At 45.2% G+C, this 22,770-nt stretch overlaps 1 protein-coding gene across 1 annotated transcript in view; it reads right to left on the bottom strand.

The window, feature by feature from the left end:
* Positions 1–250: 250 nt before the first annotated feature.
* Positions 251–22,770, bottom strand: part of LOC134527698 (V-type proton ATPase subunit F 1) — a 36,434-nt gene continuing 13,914 nt past the window's right edge. Inside the window, exons 4-5 of the mRNA XM_063360602.1 lie at positions 7,157–7,279; positions 251–670 (exon numbers count right to left, since the gene is read on the bottom strand). Of these exons, the coding sequence (XP_063216672.1) occupies positions 641–670; positions 7,157–7,279 (153 nt within the window). The 3' untranslated portion in view covers positions 251–640. The remainder of the gene's footprint in view (positions 671–7,156; positions 7,280–22,770) is intronic.

Genomic DNA, 22,770 nt, shown 5'->3' on the forward strand with positions numbered 1-22,770 from the left:
ATGTTCAACAATAATTCAATATTTGTATTTGAATTCAATTGAAATAAAAAAAAAAGTATTTTCACTGGCCTAAAGGCAGACCATATTTCCTTTAGACTTCCCGTGTTAGCCGTCAACTGCTGTAGAAAATTTGCTTTATTAATTCTAACACTTCAGCACACACAAGCAAATAAAACAAGTAGCAAAAAAAATTGTTGGATTCACATCAATAACGGTACAACAGGTGGATGCTTATCAAATAAAACAACACTACATTAAATTAATTTTATTTACATGGAATGTACTCTTTACAAACATATTCAAAAACATTTGCTCAAAAAAATCAAATTACTGAACCAACTAGATTTGATTATATATATATAATTTTTTTTTGCTGTTTCACTACATAGATAATCATATTTTTTCAATGAAATAGTCTGATACAAAAAAAATTGCAGGATTGTAACTCTATCTAAAATATTACAACATAGATTTTCACTACATTATGCAATGCAAGAAGAGAAACCTTTTTAATTTACTTTTTCTCTATCCAATTATATTACAACACCCCAAACAGACTGTTACTTAGACACCAGCTAATCAAACAAAAAATACTATGCATATATACAGAGGTCCTTTAAACACAGGCATGAGAGTGTGTTTATTTGAAGTCGTCTGGGTTGAACATCCCCTAAAACAGACAAAAATATATAGATATGTATCCCTCCCCCCAACTTTTTAAAGTACATTCACATTTACCAGAATGTCCAGCATCACATAAAACATGCCATCACCAGGCAATACTGAATTTCTGTAAACATAATAAAATAGTCAAGGAAATATATCCTTACTTAATGGTTTTTCTAATGTGTTTGAAAAAATTATATTCAAAATATTTAATTTTCAAATAGTATTAAACTAATAATCAGCACAGTTTCAGATCTGATATGTCTACCTCTACTAATTTAATTACCTTTTTTAAATCCTATCTACAATATAGTAACAAATACGGGACAGTCCGATGCTTGTTATTTCGACCTAGCAAAAGCTTTTGATACTGTAAACCATTTTCTACTACTTATTAAATTATCAAGCACCGGTCTATGTGACGATTATATTAACTGGTTCTCCAGCTATCTCAAAATAAAAAAATTTTGTTTGTCTCAATTAATAATAATAATCCCTAATTATTTAATGCCAGTTCTGGTGTTTCCCAGGGAGGTACTCTGTCACCCCTACTTTTTAATATTTTCATCAATGATATAATAATAGTCCTTAATCACTCAACATGCTCTCTATTTGCAGATGATCTAAAAATTTATAGGAAAATACCATTCTGAATGACTGTTTGTTATTACAAAATTACATCAATTCCATTAATTAATAGTGTAAGATAATCTGGTTAAACTTAATAATACAAAAACCAAGATGATAACCTTCTCCAGGAAATATCTCCCTATTAAATTTGATTTGACTTAAGAAAATACTTGAATCTCTGAAACATATATCATGGTATTGGTATTTACTTAGATTCTAAATTATTTTTTCACAAACATCTTCAGGTAAAATTCTTCCTTTAAAAAAAAATATATATATGTATATATAAACTTTTTTTTTTGCAAATAACCCTGATTCCATTCTCTCTCTTTAGCCCATGGCTGTTGGGGGGCATGTTACAAATTAAATAAGTAAGGTTAGGCAAATTAAATTAAATGGTTAAACAATGGCTTTGTATCACTAACCCATCAGCTCTTCCATGCATACTGTATTTTAGTCCTTTGTTATGCCAAGTATTTTTTATCACAGTTGTTTTTTTTTGGCACGAGAGACTGAATTCCATCTGAGATGGTGCCTCGCAGTACGATGTGGGAAACAACACTTTGTTACAGCATAAACTATTTCATCACGACATGGAAGAATTCAAAAGTACGAGACCATGACAGTGTTAGATAGTAGCACAGAAATTTATACTGGTTGTTTTCTACGGAATATTACATGATTTGATTGGTAAAAAATTATAAAAGACGAGAAATCGGGTAAAAACCAGGGAATTCTTGCAAGATTTGCTGGACATCCTGTTTACACATATGTATTTATAAAACTTTTATATAAATATACATGGTGTTCATCTATGCAATTTAAGAAATTATTCCTGAGAAAAAAACCTTATGCATGTTGCTGCAAATAAATGATTATACAAATAAACGGTAAAGGTACGATTTTATATTGCACAATCATGCACAAGTGTTAGGCCTTGACTAACCCCAGAATCTTGAATTTTTTGCTAATTCCAGATGTGTATGATGCATTTTCATAAATGGAAATATGCCTTCAAAAAAAGTGCAAATAAAATATAATCTCACTTTATACTGTGTATTTTTGTAAAAAAATAATTTCAGGACTCTTATCAGTCATTGTATTAGGATGATCTATGATTCCCTAAAAACATACATCAGTTCTGAATTCTATGTCCACAGCGACTCTAGTGAAAGAATTATCCCCGTTAAACAATGCTGTAAATTAGAAATATTAAGAAAATATCTACATAGCCAAATTAAATTATATGTAGTATGGTCTTTGAAGCATCAACAACAAAGGTTTAATCCTTTCCCACGTGCTGAATTTATGTCATTCTATGTCGTTTTGAATAGAGAAACAAATTGTTAAATTAATAAAACTTCAGATCTCGTCCCCAACAATTTAAAAGTAAAATTTACAAATTTAAATTTGACAAGAACACGTAATCATGTTATCAATTTATCCAGCAGTCAAAAAACATGTATACCGGCTGTCTGCTAAATTCCAACTTCAAATTGTACTGTATCCTATTCAAATTTCACTGTTAAGATCACACACAGTTGGAAAAGAGGACAGATTAGTAAGCAATAAGTAGAGCCAAGATTTTATGGTGTTATAAAAACATATTTTTTCATTAAAAATAATGAATTTCATCTTTATCACATGGTGGCCACTCACAGTCACCAAAAATATTCCTTGATTTTTCCCTGATTAAAAATTCAAAATTTCCCTGATATTTACAATTACAAAAAAAACATACTTTTGATGAAAATATATTATATTATAGAAAGAGATTACTCATATTTTAGCACCCTGCTGTATTTTTTTCATTATATACATATGGAAGTTCGTTAAATAACATAATACGTTTTAAATATGTCACTTTACATTATAACGCCCCTTTTAATGACCTGCAGTCTGTGTTTTGTTTTATGTCTAGAGACCGGAAAATTCGCGAATTAATTTCGCGATAGGCTAAAATACAAATAGTTATACCTCAGTGCTGCCTCTGCTATTGGCTCACTACTCACCTGGATAACTCTGGGCCAATGAGAAACACTCGACCAAAGCTTTATCGAATCTCAGGCTGCTACATTGGGACGTCTCACAAGAGAGCAGCCAATGAGTGGGTGGCATTTGACCGAGAGTACATACGCAGAACTATGGAGTTCATCCTACAGGTCATTGAACCCGCGAATTTTTCCTGTCCCTAGTAATGGGGTATTTCAGTGGCGAGCGCTCAAACATTTTTTCACACAACTTTTGATAACTGTTCTTACATTCATTTTGAAGTGTAACATTTCTAGTTGTGAAATATTCTTAGTCTTAGTACTCTCAACAAGGATAACAGTACAGTGCAAATTTTACCTTCTGTTTGATTTAAAAATGAAACAACTAATAGATAAATCTTCACTGCATTACAATCAGTACTCCCATCTGTAGCTAAAGCAAATGGTTCACTTACTAATGATTCAACAGTTTCAATTTAGTTTCACCAGCCAAATACTCCACTAAGGCAGATGTTTTTGCTCTCGCACAGCTGTATTTTTGTGCAATTTTTGAGTCCGGAAACATAGCTCTATACAAATTACCCGAATGATCGACTACTGCTATCGGTAAATTGTGTTCTACCAAAAAACTTTAAAACAATAACTCTGTGTTTGTTACTTTAGTTTCTTCAGATGTAGCGAAAAACGGCGATATAGATTTATTGCTCGCCACGGCTTTAAAATGTTCTGCATGTTTCTTTGATTCAATATGCCGTCTACAGTCATCCCTTCCACCATGCGCAATCGAAAAGTTACACGTGCATACATTACAAAACGCGTGGCGTTCCAAAACATTTGAAGATGAAAAGCATGGCCATTCTTTTGAATAGTTTGGTCGAAAATTCTGAAGAATAACGTTCTTTTTTTTTTTCCCCAGATACACATTGTTCTGTCACACGCTTCATTTCTACAACCGGCACTGAAGAACACAACACTATCGAACAACATAAAATGGTTTCATGTCTGTAGACACGACAAAAACACTTTGATGAAAAAAATGGCTTTCAAGAAAGTAATTAACACAACACAGGTTAGTCAAAGTACCGTACAAAAATTATTGTGATGTAAGTAGCTAAAAAACGAAAAGACCGAGAATATGTACTAGTTTTATCGTACAACGGACGTAATACCGTACCATTTCTATTACAAAACACAACAATTAATCTACTTATTTCGACAGTAAATGCGCACATTTATCAGTTCCGTTATCTGCACAACCACGTGATGTATTTGAACTGCGTTCACGAAACACACACACCAGAAACTGAATTTTTTTCCGTTACCCAGCAGCACAAAGCCTCATTTCCGTAATAAACCAGCGATGTGTGTTAAATCTGTAATAATTACGAAAAATTCGTAATGGTTGGCAGCTCTGCGGAAATATACGACACAAAAAATTCCCGGTTATTAAAAAAATTCCCTGACATTTCCCTGATAATTCCCGATCAACGTGATTTCCCTGATAAATCCCGGTTTTCCCGGTTTTCCCGGTGAGTGGCCACCCTGTATCATCATTAAAAATTAAAATGCATGTAATGATAAGTACAGATTAAGCAAAATTACATTTACATTGATCAACCACATAAATAATTCTTGATAAAACTTAAAATGTGTACATAAAACACTACTTCATCTATTGATGAAAGTAAGTTAAACAAAAAAATTCAAAATTCTTCTGCAATGTTCCCGAGTTCATGAGAAAATTATAATTATGAAAATAAAATAAAAAGCTGAACTAGAGCTTACAATTTATAGTTTGGAATTTTGACAAGTTTCATTATTTCAATTCTTAAAGTATCTACCATTAATATATAAAATTACTGAAATATCAAAACAATGGTTTTCTTGAAACTACTAAACCTACATAACCTTTTTTAAGGAGTGAGAAAAAAATATTTGATTGTGTGGTTTAAGTTTTATTTCTAGTATCATCATATTTTCAAATTATAATTTTGTCTTGTTTCAATATTTTTATTTACTTTACTTTGAAAAAACTTTACACTAAAACAAAATAATATTTTTTTACTTAGTATGTAATATTTTACCGTTTATTTAAAAGCCTAAATAAACTAAAGTTATGAACTAACTCCTATATTTTAATAGACGAAATGAGGTAAATTATGTGAATGCTGCTGCACTTTGTAGTTTACCTTGCATCTCGGTGATATGCAGTGTATTTGACTTCCATTTTGGAGTTTGGCGATGTATTGACTACAATTTCCCTGTTGTTTCTGTTTTATCGCTATTCATATTATAATCTTGCCGCTAGCAATAAGAGATAAATGAGCAAACAAATTAAGTTAATTTTTCTGATATAACAGCTTTGGTGAAAACTTTGTAGGGAAATAACATTCCTTGTATTTCAAAAATTAAAATACAGTAAACTCTCAACTATCCTTGTTAAATGGGACCTACCAATGCCCGGAAAATTGAAGTCCTATAAAAAACTGGATATTTGTCTTTGGTAGAATTCTAAGCACAAGTGAAGTCTTTATGTACTGTGTCTCAGCTAGTTGGAACATAAACAATACGGCAATGTCTCACTATTCTGTCTTTCTCCGTCTGATGGAGAAGAGGCAGCTACCCACTCCTCTCTCTCTCTCCCCCCCTTTCTCCTTCTTTGGGTTTAACTTTTTTACACCTCTGCGTCAAGTTATTCTTTCTTCTCAGTTCACTGTCCTTTCATAAACTAGCTTGCAGAGAAAATTGTGCCAGGCTAGAGGAATACATAAGCAGCATTTTAATAAACCAATTCTCCGAGGTGTGGTTTATATAGACTTAAAACAGGAAAGTTCCCACAAATCAAATATGGATGCAGCAATACGTGTGCATCTTGTGGAACCTGGCTATAATGTTCGTCATGGAATGTTGCATTACAAGTGTGGGAAATAAATAGCATGATAAAATGATACTGCTGGTGTCATATAAAACTGTAATGATACACACATGAAGATTCCTTCACATATGTTGCTAGTTCACATTCATTCACAACAGCTGAAGAGGGAAAGTTAACTCAACACTGCACAAGATAAGATCGCGCAACCCGTGCACACACAAATTCTGGCTAGTTTGTTTTTAGATTTTTCCTCCAGCCGAATGCCAGCCAGTCACATCACTCGCTGGGTGCCTGTCAGGCAGATGGGCGGGCAGAAAGTGGCACAACAGCACGACACGTGAAATAATCAAACTGGAGACTGGAGATGTGAAGCAGCAGTCAAAGCATATCCCTCGGGCTTGAAGTGTGATAGATGTGACAGCTGAGGGTGTGTGTGACAAGAGGGGGTGGACCCAACAGCTTTCTGGCATGGAAAGGGGGTGTTTAAAAATATAGTACAGCCAAGCAAATAAATGTGCTTTTTTTTTTTTATTATTAATTCTGAATATTATAAAGAACTAATATTTAAACTAAGTTCAAACGCAGATAACCCGAAAATTGGATTATCCGGACCCGTATAATTGAGAACTTATTTTACTACTTTTTTTATTTGAATTACAATTTAGTTAAATGCTGCTTAGTTTCATAATTTAACTTCAATCGTAGTGCTATATGGTGCATTAATTTACGTTTCAATTTTACACTGTGTAATGACATGCTTTTCAGTGTTATTTTGGTGTTATCGCAATTCACCATATAATTTTGTTTCTACGTATTGTTTACTGTGCCCATGGGGGTAGTGGGGCTTTACAACTAAGAGCCAACATTAAACATCAAAGGCAATGGGTATGGGTGAATGTAGGAATTATGCAGATCAGCTTGAAAAACACAATGTATTTATTGGCCCACTGCTAGTCTGACATCCCCAACCCAAAGCCACAGAGATGCAACTCACCCTTGCCCTTCGAAGGATGGAGTCCTTGGTGGCGTCGTACGGGTGGTCCTTGGAGGGTATCTCCAAGATGGCCGGCAGTGGCTGCGTGTGGCTGTCGATCACGTGTCGGATCATCTCCGCCACCTGCAGGTTGAACTCTCAGCAATTACAACAACTCCATCCCCCACGATGCTTGATCCTACAAATTCCTAGTCATTGTCAAAAAAATGTACTCTTCCCTATTGAAACTTCCCATGATATGGGACAGTTCTGTCTGGCTCAAAATAAAGGTCAAAGTGGAAAGACTCGGAGTGACAGTACCTTAAGGCTGTATGACCCAAAAAAAATTATTCCTGATTTTAGTGTTTAAATAATGTTTACATATAAATGAATTTCCACAAGTGAAGAATTGTCCCTAAAACTGGTAGTTTGTGAGCTAGACGAGCTCAAAGTTTAGTTTTGTAGCATTTCTTGCAAAACGGATCTCAAAAAATACTTGATGAAATTTGCTAAGTTTTGATATAATGCAAGTCATATACGTGAACTATTTAATGACAAAATTTAAAAAATTGACCAGTAGTATTTGTGCACTGTCATAAAATCAGCTAATTTCACTTTAATATAATAACTGCAAAAATTCACTTAAAGTAAAAATCAATATAAACCATATACTTTTATAAAAAAACAATAAAAAGTGTGATATTCTTATTAGTAATACAGATCCAAATCAAGAGTTGAATGCATGTTGTCTTGGCGCCTGGAATTCCAAAATATATCAGATGCAACCCGCTACTCACTTGGTGCCGTGAAGTCTGGCTGAGCATTAACTTTCCAACCCCATCCCCCTACCCCACCCCCGGAGTGAGCAGGTAAACAGCCTGGCTGCCAGCCGCAGGGTTGCCGGACCTCAGCTGCCCTCCACCCTGGGCTGGCTTCGCCTACCTGACTGTCGCGTTCGCGTGGTGAACAAATGCCAATACGTGGGTCGGTAGTTTAATACAAACAAGTGCTTGTTTTAGATGCAGGCTTTTTCAGTATTGGGAAATTAATAGTACCGTTTTACATTCACTGATTATTCTTGCAACAATGGCTCCCCAGTAATAAAGGAATGGCAAACAATATTTAAAAACTAAAGGAAACATGTCATAAGCAATTAAACAATACCAAGCTGCTCAGCGATTGTTGCGTGAAAATGCAGGTGGTTTGGAAGAAATCCAGCCAGATTCATCAATTAGTTCAGCAGAATCTGGCCATCAAGTCCAGGAAGAATTTCAGAAAGTGTATTGTATTTACAGTGTGGGTGAAATATATTTTTGCTTGCATTTTAGTACGATTTTACAACAGCTTAATGAAAATGCACACACACACACACACACACACACACACACACATATGTGTGTGTATAAATAATTTTATATATTTTTTTTAATGTGTATATATTTAAAAATATGTTCTCAACTTCTCATGCATATATTGTGTGTGTAATGTAGGCGTGAGTACCTATGTGTATGTTTGTTTGTCCAGTCGTTTGGTCTGTGGTTAGAACATCCTAGATTGCTTACTGCCTGAGTTGAAAATGTTTTCGATTGAAATTTGTTGTTGTATCATTTCATTCACGTGTCACCTAAGGCAATTGCAGGATCACCTTATCAAGAAAACTTTAGGTGTTTTTGCGGTTTCCAACCATGCCCTTAACTGATGTTACCAAGCTCACAATTCAGCTAAGGATATCATCATCTTCATCATGTTACTCATCATCATTAATTTAATAGTCATCTGAAAGTAAAATGTTCTCATGAACTCATGTTTGTATTCATATAGGATATGAGTGTACATTATTATTTATAGTATGTTATTTATATATCTGTAGTACGTTAATATATATAAACATGTGTATAGGTTACAAGTAGGCCTTCATTCAAAAATGTTGAAGAGTGGAATTTTGTACACATAGGGGTATATATTGACATCATCCCAGGTGCTCCCGTGGCTCGCACAGGTCGTTATGCCACCTCGGTGCCTCACCGGTCGTGTGTGTGGTCGGTGGTAGTGTCTCGAACGGGTGGAGGTCGATTGTCATGGAGAGCGGAGATCGACTCGAGCCCTAACGGGACCTGCCAGGACGCGCCAGTTGGCCTTCACCCCTCGGCGCGAGAAGTCGTGTACGACTCGCGGAGTTCGGAGATTGGTGTTCGTGTGCGGAACGGACAGTCGTGTGCGTGCCGACAACATTAGTCGTGTGTGTGGTCCAACCACTCCTGCCTGCCACGTGGCGACGTCACGACCACCGAGAGACGGAGTCTCATGCTGTGAACTAGCCCACAGCAACCACCCCTGTTAAAGGTTAGTTGGCGCCCTCAGACACCACCCAACCACGCATCAACATCGGCAGGACGACAAATGGCGCCCAACGTGGGGCTCATCAAAATTGCAAACAATTCAGGCAAAGAAAACCAGTCAAAATTCCCGTCAAAACTACGGCAAAGTAGTCGAAAGGCGAACCAGGACAAAGGGGAGGAAAACGCGCGCGCAGGACAAAGGGCGCGTCTGACCAGCGCCCTTAACGGGACCCAAGGGCAAACGAGGTCACCCCACCCCCACCCCAGCAACGCGCGCGCTAGAAAGGAGCACCGGCCACCACTTTCCCCTCTCCGTTCCGCCGAGCGCGCACGTGCACCAAAGAAGCCAACTCCGGCCGTTCGGCACCCGAGCCTAACCGAGTGGAACCGAAGGCAGCCGAATCGGCACACTCGACCGCGGACCCATCCCGTCTCCCGGGGCGGCCAGCCACGTTCCACGAGGATGCAGAGAGATCCGGACATAGCCATCGACATGGAGGGATTGTGTGAGGGCTGTTTTAGACCCTTTCCGGAGTCACTCGCAAATAACGAGTGTGCTCAGTGTCAGTGTGCGTGTGGCCGCGTCCGCGTCAAAGAGGAGCAGCCGGGAAGCGCCGCAAGGGGTACAACAATCACGCTGTGCGCAGCCGCGCATTGCCGCGCGCAGCCAGGCGAGACGGCCTGATGCCTACAGTGCGGGGTCACAAAACACCGCGCGTGCGCTGAAGTACGCGAGTTCGTGCATTTTCGTGATGGGTTGTTCTTCTGCGTCACCTGCGAGAGCACAATGATGCAAGCATACCACGCACAGCTGACCCCCGCGCCGCGCGCCGCGAGTGGGCCGATTATACTGCCGGAGTTCGCGGGTCACGCCCACGAGGACCCAGCCATGTTCCTGCGGGTATGCAAGGAAAAATTAGCACGCCATCACATCGCACCAGAGGAGTGGACAGAACGCGCCAGCAGCCAGTTGCGCGGCGACGCCCGAACCTGGTGGTCACAGAGAGGCGATTACGACACCGCGTGGACTGACTTTGCACGACGGCACGCTTTGATGACTCGCGCGCACGGGCCTGTTGCATGAACGAGTTGTTCTGCCGAGCCCAGTCTAGCGGGGAAGGAGTAGAAGCATTTGTGCACGGGAAGCTGCGGCTCTACCGACGTCTAACACCCCGCGGTAGGATACAGGATGTGCTACCGAACATTGTCGAGCTCTTGACGCCCGAGGTACGACCCTTCGTGCGTACTGCAGTGGAGAAGGGACTAGACGCTTTCCTCGCCCTCGCAAGGGAAGTAGAACAGGACCTCAAGGCAGCACGAGACGACCGAAGCGTCACGACGCCCCAAGTCCCACATGCGAGGCCGACAATACGCCTGGAGGACACCCTGGCCGTGGTGCGATATGTGCCACCCCCCCCACCAAGGGAATCCCAACCCCAGTCCAACCTGCTACAGGAGGGGGAAGGGGCATCGCGTCCGAATCAGGGCGGCCAGGCGGCGCGACAAGCACGGGCGGGCAGCCAACGTGGCGGCCCTTCCAGTGAACGTGACGATCATCCGCCACGCTGCCAATACTGCCCGACGCCCGAACACCACTGGCATAGAGTGTGCCCGACCAGAGAGGCGCGGTGGATGGCGTCAAGGGGAGGACCCGCGCCGTCGGGAAACTGCAACTAGGGGGCGACGACGCAGTTGGCCGCCGTCCCCGGACCTCACGCCCTGCCCCCACCGACACACCGCCAAACCTACCACTCGCCAGTGGAGGCGGCCCACCGCATCCGATGACGGACAGCCCCACGTCGCCAGCGAGCGACACCATTCACCAGGCGTCGCCGGTGACCCGACCCACAGCTAGGGGGGTGAGAGACGCACCGTCTCACCTACCACTCGCCAGTGGAGGCGGCCCACCGCATCCGATGACGGACAGCCCCTCGTCGCCAGCGAGCGACACCATTCACCAGGCGTCGCCGGTGACCCGACCCACAGCTGGGGGGTCGAGAGACGCACCGTATCACCTACCACTCGCCAGTGGAGGCGGCCCACCGCACCCGATGACGGACAGCCCCACGTCGCCAGCGAGCGACACCATTCACCAGGCGTCGCCGGTGACCCGACCCACAGCTAGGGGGGTGAGAGACGCACCGTCTCACCTACCACTCGCCAGTGGAGGCGGCCCACCGCATCCGATGACGGACAGCCCCACGTCGCCAGCGAGCGACACCATTCACCAGGCATCGCCGGTGACCCGACCCACAGCTGGGGGGTCGAGAGACGCACCGTCTCACCTACCACTCGCCAGTGGAGGCGGCCCACCGCACCCGATGACGGACAGCCCCACGTCGCCAGCGAGCGACACCATTCACCAGGCGTCGCCGGTGACCCGACCCACAGCTAGGGGGGTGAGAGACGCACCGTCTCACCTACCACTCGCCAGTGGAGGCGGCCCACCGCACCCGATGACGGACAGCCCCACGTCGCCAGCGAGCGACACCATTCACCAGGCGTCGCCGGTGACCCGACCCACAGCTAGGGGGGTGAGAGACGCACCGTCTCACCTACCACTTGCCAGTGGAGGCGGCCCACCGCATCCGATGACGGACAGCCCCACGTCGCCAGCGAGCCGTACCATTCACCAGGCGTCGCCGGTGACCCGACCCACAGCTGGGGGATCGAGAGACGCACCGTCTCACCTACCACTCGCCAGTGGAGGCGGCCCACCGCACCCGATGACGGACAGCCCCACGTCGCCAGCGAGCGACACCATTCACCAGGTGTCGCCGGTGACCCGGCCTACAGCTGGGGGGTCGAGAGACGCACCGTCTCACCTACCACTCGCCAGTGGAGGCGGCCCACAGCACCCGACAACGGACAGCCCCACGTCGCCAGCGAGCGACACCATTCACCAGGCGTCGCCGGTGACCCGACCCACATCTGGGGACCCCAGCCAAGCACCACCGCGCCTGGGGCGGATGGGACCGAAGGCTGGAAACCTCATCCGCATCCCTGTCTTGCTGGATGGGAGGCCGGTGGAGGCGTTGGTGGACACCACAGCGACTCACACCTACGTTGCGGCCCACCTTGTCCCTGATGCTGAAGTGACACCTGAGGCAGACACCATTCAGCTCGCAACAAAGGGATCTAGCACGGTCACGACTGGGCGTGTGGAGGTGAGTGTCGGCATAAGGGACTATGTGACCAGGACGTGCGCACTCGTAGTGCAGGACCTCAGGGATGAGCTCATCCTAGGGTTACCCTGGCTAGTCCAGGAGGATGCTAACATAGAAGTCGGGGCAGGTAGAATGCATGTCGGGACCCAGGGGCGCTGGACCGTGTATGGGTTGTCACATCGCCGCCCACCTACCTGGACGGATCCTACCCAGCTGATAGACCTATGCCACGGCGTACCACCAGACTATTGTGCCCTTCTAGACAGAGCCCTCAGGCAGCAACCACAGGTGTTCGCATCAGCTGACCGGCTGCGCCGCACAAATATTACAGAACATTGTATACCCATGGTACCCCATGTTCCTCCATTCGCCAAGCCAGGGGGTTTCGGTCCCCGCGAGCTCACTGCCATCCAGGAACAAATCACAGAAATGCTGGGGGATGGGGTAATATAGCCCAGCACGTCACCATACAACTGTCGCATAGTCATGGCCAGTAAGAAAGACGGCTCCCTCCGTTTCTGCATCAATTTTAAGCCAATTAATAACCTAACCATCCCGGCACCACCCCCACTCATAAATCTTACAGAAGCGCTCACCAGCATGGGCGATGCCCAGGTGTTTACGTCACTAGACCTGAAGTCCGGCTACTGGCAGGTGCCAGTTCGGCCTGAGGACCGCCCCAAGACAGCCTTCACTGCACCCGATGGGCGCAGGTTTCAGTTTTGTGCCATGCCGTTCGGGCTGATGGATGCCCCCGCGACCTTCCAGACCATGATGGTCCGCGTCTTGGACGGCTACATTGGCAAGTTTGCCGCGGCCTACCTCGACGACGTGATCATATGGTCACGATCGTGGGAGGATCATGCACATCACCTCGCATTGGTCCTCGAACGGCTAGCCACGCACGGACTGACGTGTGCGCCGCGCAAGTGCCATGTCGGCGCGAAGGAACTGGAGTTCTTGGGGCACCTCGTGAGCACGGATGGGTGTCGACCCCTGCCAGATCAGCCTGATAGAGGGGAAAGAGCCTCCCCATACCAGAAAACAATTGCAGAAGCTTATGGGACTTTTAAACTGGCTCAGGTCATTCATCCCGAACTTCGCCACCATCACCGCACCAATGACGGACCTCTTGTCACCCAAGAGCAGGTTTCGATGGACGGACGCGGCAGAGCAGGCCCTCGCCTGTGTCAAGCAGCAGTTCAGGGAGTGTCACACCCTGTCACGGCTAGTGCCCGATATTCCACTATTCGTCCAGACAGACGCGAGCCAGGAGGGTATGGGGGCAGTAATCTACCAACAAAGAGCTGGAGAAGAGAGGCGGGTGATCGAGTACGCCAGTGCCAAGTTTGGCCCTGCAGAGCGGCGGTACCACGTCAACGAGCAGGAGTGTCTCGCGGTGGTGTGGGCACTCAGGCGATACCGACACCACCTCGAGGGGAGACGTTTCACGCTCCGCACTGACAGCCAGTGCCTGCAGTGGCTGAACTCCGCCCAGGGAGGCAAATCCAAGTTCACGCGGTGGGCACTGATGCTCCAGAACTTCGCTTTTCGCGTGGAGCACGTCCCTGGGCGGGAGAACCAGCTGGCGGACGAGCTCTCCCGTCACCCGGATGCCAACACTGTGTTCAAGGACGATCAGGGATGGGACAACTTACTTCCCCCCTGCAACCCCCAGACGGGGTCTACAAGTGAGCCCCCGCCAGCAGCACTATACGCCACTACGGCCGAGAGGCCCCGCGACCCTGCGCCAGCTACCCTAGCCAACCTCATGGAGATCGTCTGTCTCGCACAGAGCCAGGACTTGGTCAGTCAAGCAGACCTCGCTAAATGCAGAGAACAGGAGCTTCCCCACCTACGTAGTCTTGACGGGGTACTCCAGAGCCGTGTGCCCGGAGACATGAGCTCGTGGCGCACGCACGTGCCGCCGGCAGGATGGAAGGCTGCCTTGCATTTTTATCATGATCACGACCTAGCGGGACACCCGGGGGCCGACCAGACCCAGCGGGCACTGCGGCAGTGGTTCCACTAGCCGGGCGTTGCAGGTGACATCCGCGATTATGTGCGAGACTGCCAACCATGCCAACAGCGCAAGGCCCGTCGGCCTGACGGGGTAGAGCAACAGTGCCCCAGGAGGCCCCATGACCCATTTCACACCGTGGCTCTCGACGTAATGGGCCCATACCCCCGCACATCCCGCGGGAAGCGATTCTTGGTTGTAATCATGGATACTTTCACACGCTGGGCAGAAGCGTTCGCTGTCACCAATGTACGAGCTGAGACCATCGCCACTCTCCTCGATGCCGAAGTATTCCCACGATATGGGTTTCCCCGAGTGCTACTCACAGATAATGGCACACAATTCAAAGGCCGGCGCTGGAAGGCCGATTGTAAGCGCTGGGAGGTGGAGCACCACACGACACCCACGTACCACCCAAGAGCAAACCCGACAGAACGCCGCAACCAGGACATCAAAGTCCATTTGCGGCTACGTCTGGGGGACGACCACACCCAGTGGGATGTGCTCCTCCCCAAGATATTGTACTGCCTCCGTCGCCGCCGAAACGTGGTAACCGGCTACTCCCCTGCGGAGTTGCTTCAGGGACGGGATCTCGCCCTCCCAGGGGAACTCCGGGTAGCGGGCGCTGCTGAACGAGTGCTTCAAATGCCTGTCGCCGAAAGACGGGAGGATGCACGCCGGAATCAGGCACAGTTTGGAGCCACTCATACCCCTCAGACCACTCACCCACCCCTGCCATTGGAGCCGGGGCAACAGGTGTACGTCCGATGTCACCACCTTTCCTCCAGAGGCAAGAAGTTTTGCGCAAGCCTGGCCCCTAAATGGTCCGAACCCCGTGAGGTAGTAAAGCGACTCGGGCCTACCACCTACGCGGTCACAACACGGAGTGGAAGAGCCGCCAAGGTTCACCGAGATGATCTCCGGTTAGTCCACCCTAAGGTTGGTCCGGGACACCTGCACAAAGGTCCACAGAGGACAAGAAGGACATCAGACAAACATCAATTCCCCCCATCACCTCTCGCGGCGACATCAGACACAGATCATGCAACCATAGTATCACCAAGCCCAATGACACCAGCCACAGGTCAACCTCTCCTGTCACAGGCCATGCAGACGGCGAATGTGCACCATACTTGCTCGTTGCCCGAGCTCCAGGCAAGCAGGGCCACAATGCCCGAGCTGGAGCACATGATGAGGCGCTTGGGTTACTGGGACTATCTGGGGTTAACGGCATCTGCCGTTACCCAGGGCATGTCCCCCCCTAAATGGCCAGCGGATGCGAGTCTGGAGAGATCGACATTTTCGGTGCGGGTTGACGAGCCTGAGTCCACAGGGGCAGACCAGCGAGGCGACGGGCAACCCAGCCAGGAGGACGGAGGAGTGACCATCGTCCCTCTCGATGAGGCCGACGACACCGGGAAAGCACCGCCTGTACCCAACCAAGCTGAGCCAGACGCCACGTCACAAACTCATGTGGTGCGGCGATCGACCCGGCCTCATGTCCCCCCTGTCAGGTTCGGGATAAATGAGGGGTACCAACCACCACTAGGGGCCCATGCTGGGGGCCGCACCAACCCTAGACAGAACCTTTTCCCGGATGCACACCACTGCTCAGTGATGAGGTTGCTATCGCATATCGCCCAGCCCAACTCCACTACATCTACCAACACCTCTCAGACCCAGTGCACTCCAGAGAACTTACAATGTACCTACGGAGGAAATGCCCCGAGGCAATGCGTGTGATGGAGGCTTTGAGGGGGCATAACGGCCTCAGTGAGGGGGGGCATTTGACGTCGTCCCAGGTGCTCCCGTGGCTCGCACAGGTCGTTATGCCACCTCGGTGCCTCACCGGTCGTGTGTGTGGTCGGTGGTAGTGTCTCGAACGGGTGGAGGTCGATTGTCATGGAGAGCGGAGATCGACTCGAGCCCTAACGGGACCTGCCAGGACGCGCCAGTTGGCCTTCACCCCTCGGCGCGAGAAGTCGTGTACGACTCGCGGAGTTCGGAGATTGGTGTTCGTGTGCGGAACGGACAGTCGTGTGCGTGCCGACAACGTTAGTCGTGTGTGTGGTCCAACCACTCCTGCCTGCCACGTGGCGACGTCACGACCACCGAGAGACGGAGTCTCATGCTGTGAACTAGCCCACAGCAACCACCCCTGTTAAAGGTTAGTTGGCGCCCTCAGACACCACCCAACCACGCATCAACATCGGCAGGACGACAATATGTTTGTTTATGTGTATGCATGTACATATGAATGTGTGTGTATGTGTCGGGTATGAATTATTGAAGTATTACTTCCAAATGTGTTTGGAAAGAAATAAATAAGGCTAAACTTGGTTATCTGGTAAATGTATAGATGATAGGAAACAAATATTTTATTTTGTATGTTGAAACGAAGGGTTGCAACAATAACATGGGATTTGTATGTTGAAACGAAGGGTTGCAACAATAACATGGGAGATAAAGTAAGTTTATCAATTAGCAGAGTTTCTCACAGAAATATTTGTGACGACGAGACCTCCATGATTATAAAGGGCCCAGGAAAAATTTGCTACTTTTTGGTGCTAATGAACGATAACATGTCGGAAACACTTATTGGTGTTGTTTCCTCGGGATATAGCGTAATGTACTTGTCCGGTTCAAACACTGAAGACAAAGATTAAGTGATGTTAGCACATAAAACTTCAAACAAATGCAAACCTTTTAAAATTTTAAAGAATTAAGTCATACTTCCAACACAAAGAACACCTAATTTAAAATTATAAATTTACACGTGGTACTTGGTTTCTCCTGCCATATTTAAAAACAGCTGGTGTTCATAAACCAACCACCACGTGATCAACCAGCATTCACCGCAGAAAGAAAATACAGTAGTTTAGTAGATGATTTCTAAAGAAAACATTGAAAATCTTAGCTAAACAGTTTATCTAGCACATGCTTATAACTCTGTTGTCACAACTATCACATGCAAAAACCTTGACCAGTATTTTAAGAATTTGCTACTACAGTGATGTTAATTAATATGTATAAGTAAGCTAAGAGTATTTTCAAATGTAACATTCTATACTTGGGGTAGAAATAATATGTCTAGAAACAATAAAAACACTATGGAAGCTGATAATTTTGGTTACTTCATATAGATTCAACCTTGCTGGATTTGATTATGAGTATCAGATAACATGATTGTGTGTTACACCTAAGGAAGAAAGAAAAAAATTATGGACATAGTTTAAGCTTTACTTCTTTGAGACAATTAACATAATAAAGTAATGTAACTGAAATTTTCAGTTTTTATGTTCACTGAATTTGAATTTAATCGAAGTTAGTTCATTGCTTTATTTAAATTTATATTATACTATCTGCGGATGTATAGAGATATTCGTAAACAAATATTTATCATTATAAAAATTATTTTAAAATACTCACAAAATGCTTATATTCTAAGCTTTATAAGATACTAAATAATTTAAATAGTTGATACAGTAGAAATATTACATAACAGGTGGACATGTAACTGTAAAAGATAAAAATATTTTTTTACATTTATCAATATCAACTGGAAAAGATATGAGGTTTTTTTTAAATTAATATATAGTTTAATCTGTTAATAAATCCTTCATAAAACATAAATAGAGCAAAAACTTAATTATGTTGTAATATTAGTTTGATGTAATGTATAACAAAAGAAAGATATAATGTTATCTAGGTCTCAAGTTAAATGCTAGTTTGACAAAACTTTATTTACCAAATATTATCTTTTTCATAGGCTAGGGTAAAATATTTTCTTATATTAGTTTAAGTGGTAGCGATTAAAATAAATATTTTACCAAAATGTGTTTCAAAACATTAGTAGATCAAGTTTATAGAATTAAATTCTGCTCATAGACTTATACTTGCATAAACAAGCTGAAAGGAATTTTCTCGTTTCCTTTATCTGGGAAGTAAGCTCAAATGAGCACTGTTTATTCTTTACGGCTTATGGGTTGGATATTATGTATATTAAGTGCTCACGAACATTTCAGAGAACAAAAAGTTAGTTCGTAGCATATTAGTTTTTGTGTTGTGCTGTTCTTGTGGTTAACCAACAATTTTCACGGTGTTCTTTACTAACCAGTATTGATATTTTGAATGCAATTGATTTATCATAAAATAGAATTAAGCAGTACCAATTACATTACCAATTACCAGATAGGTTTGGGGTGCTGTACTTGATGATCTTTCTGCTTTATACTGTCGTGGACATAAGGGGGACCTATGATATTAAGCTAAATACACGCTTTCTTCCACAAAATAATTTGTCGGATTACTTCTGAAGCTCCAAAAAATTAATTTACTCGAACTGTTACTCTGACAATCTGAAAGGATTTGTTTTATGTGTCTTATAATTATTGTTGGCATGACTTTTTCTCACTAAATAAACACTTCAGTTACGTTAAAATCTTTTTGCTTCCATTGTGCACCTTAGGTTGCTGAATGTTGCCAAATGGAATCTCGTACAAAATAACCTCTATCTTGACATAATTAAGAACTGACCTAAACTTTGTAGTTAATTGTTTGTTAAAAATTAGTAGGGGCATGCATATGGTACATATGGAACATGTCTGTTGCAATACCAATCACTGTAATCTAGTGCGGAAACAAACTTGTCCTCAGTAGCTCGGTCTTCTCTTGCAGACGGCCGCCAATCACAAGGAAGAAACCGCTGGAGCAGGTTTACCTTGTAGCTGTCTGATCGGCGTTCCAAATTTTTTGCGTAAAATGCTTGCCCTAATAATGAGTTTAAAAGCTGGTTTTATGCCCTGAGTAAACAATATTGATACGATTTACTGCTGGTTCGTAAAGGATAGCCCAATTAAAGATTTTTATCACACACAGTGTTATTTATTGCCACTATTTACATTCCTAGCTAATAATTTAAATATGCCAATTAATCAATTATACTTCAAAAAATGTTGCTTCCTCCAGTCACTCGTTTCTCACATTCCACACGCCTCGCTGGGCCGCACCTCTGGTGCAACTCTCGCCGCAGCACCCCTCGTGGTCCTCCGTCGCAGCACTCCGCCGCCGCAGTCGCACTTTCCCTTCGCCGAGATCCCACTCAACGCTTCGCTCGGAACTTCGCTCGGAACACTGCCGCGCCCGCGACACTATCGCCCGAAACTGAACTCTTCGCCCTGGAACCTTCGTCCAGGGACTTCGCCACTCTATTGCCCGGAAACTCCGCCGTGGGAAAACTCCCGACTTCACTCTCTCTCTGAACTCAGACTAACTAACTGAGACACCAACGTCCTCTTTTTATATATCAGCCGTTATTTCTGGAACTCACGAGCGCGGCTGAGGCCAGTCGCGTCATTCCGCGCCGGCATGACGGCAGAAATCTCTCGAAACACGTGTCGGCGGCTCGCGTAACTCCGCAGCTGTAAGGTTTCGGATGTCAAAGTAATGGCGCCGTGTGGGGAGCTGAGGGTTGGATGGAGGGGAAGCGGCGACCCAGGTGCGCACTGCACATCTCATGTTACGGTGGCATGTGTTGCAGCCCAGCTAGCTCTGCACCTGCGCGTGACGTGGCCTTGCTCACGTTCATAACCTTGCCCCCTCCTTAAACCTGTTCGTCCCGAACAGGTAACGCAACCCTTCCAGCATATTCCCTCAAGCGGTCCAAATGCACCACTTTCATACGTCCCATCTTTCCTCTCTGGATCCTGTAAACCACATCATTTAGGCACTTTAAGACCTCATAGTGGCCTTCCCGACGCTTGAAGTTTAGGGCACCTTCCCTTTCTTCGTTGCGGGTTATACAACCACACTAAATCACCTTTCCTTCTGAAATTTGGACGAATTGGCTTTCAGGTAATACCTAGTCTTCATTCGATTCGTCGCTAATCGAAGATTCCTGCGGGCCTCCTCGCGTACAAGTGAACTTCGCTCCTCTAGATGATTTACATATTCAGTAGTGTTGGTCGGCTCCTTGCGCAGACGACCGAACTTGACATCACAGGGCAGCCTCAACTCCTGTCCAAACACAATACTCGCAGGGGTCTGCCCAGTGAAGTCATGGATGGAAGATCTATATGCCATTAGGAACAACTGGATGTGTTGATCCCAATCCTGTTGATGCTCGGCCACAACTTTGGCAAGGTGTTCCTCCAGAGTTCTGTTGAACCTCTCCACTATGCCATCGGACTGAGGATGTAGGGCTGTAGTCCTGGTTTAATTTATTCCCAGTAACCGACACACCTCCTGAAATATTGTCGACTCGAAATTGCGGCCTTGGTCTGAGAGGAGCTCCATTGGTACCCCAAATCCGCAAATGAAGTTGTTGACTATTGCATCTGCGACAGTGGAGGCTTCTTGATTAGGAAGTGCATAAGCCTCTGACCACTTGCTGACGTAATCCATTGCTACCAGAATATACCGGTTACCTTCTTTCTTGGAAAATGGTCCAGCGATGTCGATGGCTATCCTCTCAAAAGGGGCCCCTACATTGTATGCCCTCATTTTCCCATGACTCCTGTGTTTTGGCCCCTTTTTAGCTGAGCATGCTTCGTATTGTGTACACCAAGCCTCCACATCCTGGTGACACCTCAACCAATAGAAGCGTTGACGGGTCTTGGCTAGAGTTTAGTTCACCCCTAGATGACCACCAGAGGTACCGTCATGAATTTCCTTCAACACCTCTGCCACTAGACTCTTTGGAAGGAGTAGTTGCATCCACAATTCTCAAGGAATCCCACTGTGCCCAGTAAGCTTTCACCGCCCTTCGGTCACTGGAGATTTCATGCCATTTTGGACGTCTAGCACCACTCTCTAACCAGCTTATGATAGGTGCCAGGTCAGGATCTTGCCGCTGCGCTGCCTTCAAGCTGGCACTATCCCATTTCCCTTCCCCGTTAGTTATTGTTGTTCGCCGAATATCTTCGATCCCCTCATTTTTCTCTGCCCTGTTGCAATGGTTACAGTCTACCTTGCAAGGCCTTCGGGAGAGAGCATCGGCATTGCTGTGAATTCGGCCTTTCCTGTGTTCTAACCGAAAATCATATTGCTGTATCTGTTCAATCCACCTAGCAAGTTGTCCCTCTGGATTCTTGAACTGTAGTAGCCACTTAAGTGCGTAAAATAAATTTTCTCCCATATAAATATTTGTGGAAATGTTGCAAATACTTTACTACAGCCAAGAGTTCTCGTCTTGTGACACAATAGTTGCGTTCATAGTAAGACAAAACTTTGCTGTAGTGTGCTATTACTCGTGCATTTCCACCCTGAACCTGGGACAGGACAGCGCCCAAACCATCTCCGCTTGCATCTGTGTTGAGGATATACTCTCCATGTAGATGGGGGTAGGCAAGTATGTGGCTAGAACACAGGGATTTCTTGAGGTCTTGAAATGCCGTCTCGCATGCTGAGGACCAGATAAATTGTCTCTTGTCCTCGGTCAGCTGATGCAGTGGTTTTGCGATTGTCGAGAACCCTGGCACAAACCGTCTGTAGTAAGTACAAAGTCCCAGAAAACTTCTCACTTCATGCTTGTTCTTAGGTTGAGGCCACTCCATAACAGAACGGATCTTGTCAGGATCTGTTCGCACTCCATCCTGCGATACGATATGCCCAAGGAATGTTACCTTATGCTGGAACAAGAAGCACTTCTTAGGACTTAACTTAAGTTGGGCATGGCGAAGCCTGTCGAATATATCCTGGAGATTTTGCAATTGTTCCTTCACTGTATTACCTACTACAATAATGTCATTCAGATATACTAGGCATGTTTTCCAAGTCAAGCCATGCAGGACAAGCTCCATCAATCTCTCAAAAGTTGCAGGAGCATTACATAACCCAAATGGTAACACAGTGAACTGGAACAGACCACTACCTGTCGTAAAAGGAGTCTTATCCTTATCTTCTCGGTGTACCTCCACTTGCAAGTAACCACTCTTCAGGTCCAATGTAGAGAACCATCTGGTGCCAGAGAGTGTATCAAGTGTGTCATCGATACGTGGGAGGGCGTAGCTGTCCTTTTTGGTGATGTCATTCAGCTTCCGGTAGTCCACACAAAACCTCAGTTGGCCATCCTTCTTTGCCACTAAAACAACTGGGGAAACCCAAGGACTT

The sequence above is a fragment of the Bacillus rossius genome, chromosome 1 (genome assembly GCF_032445375.1).
Source record: "Bacillus rossius redtenbacheri isolate Brsri chromosome 1, Brsri_v3, whole genome shotgun sequence".
NCBI classification, from domain to species: Eukaryota; Metazoa; Arthropoda; class Insecta; order Phasmatodea; family Bacillidae; genus Bacillus; species Bacillus rossius.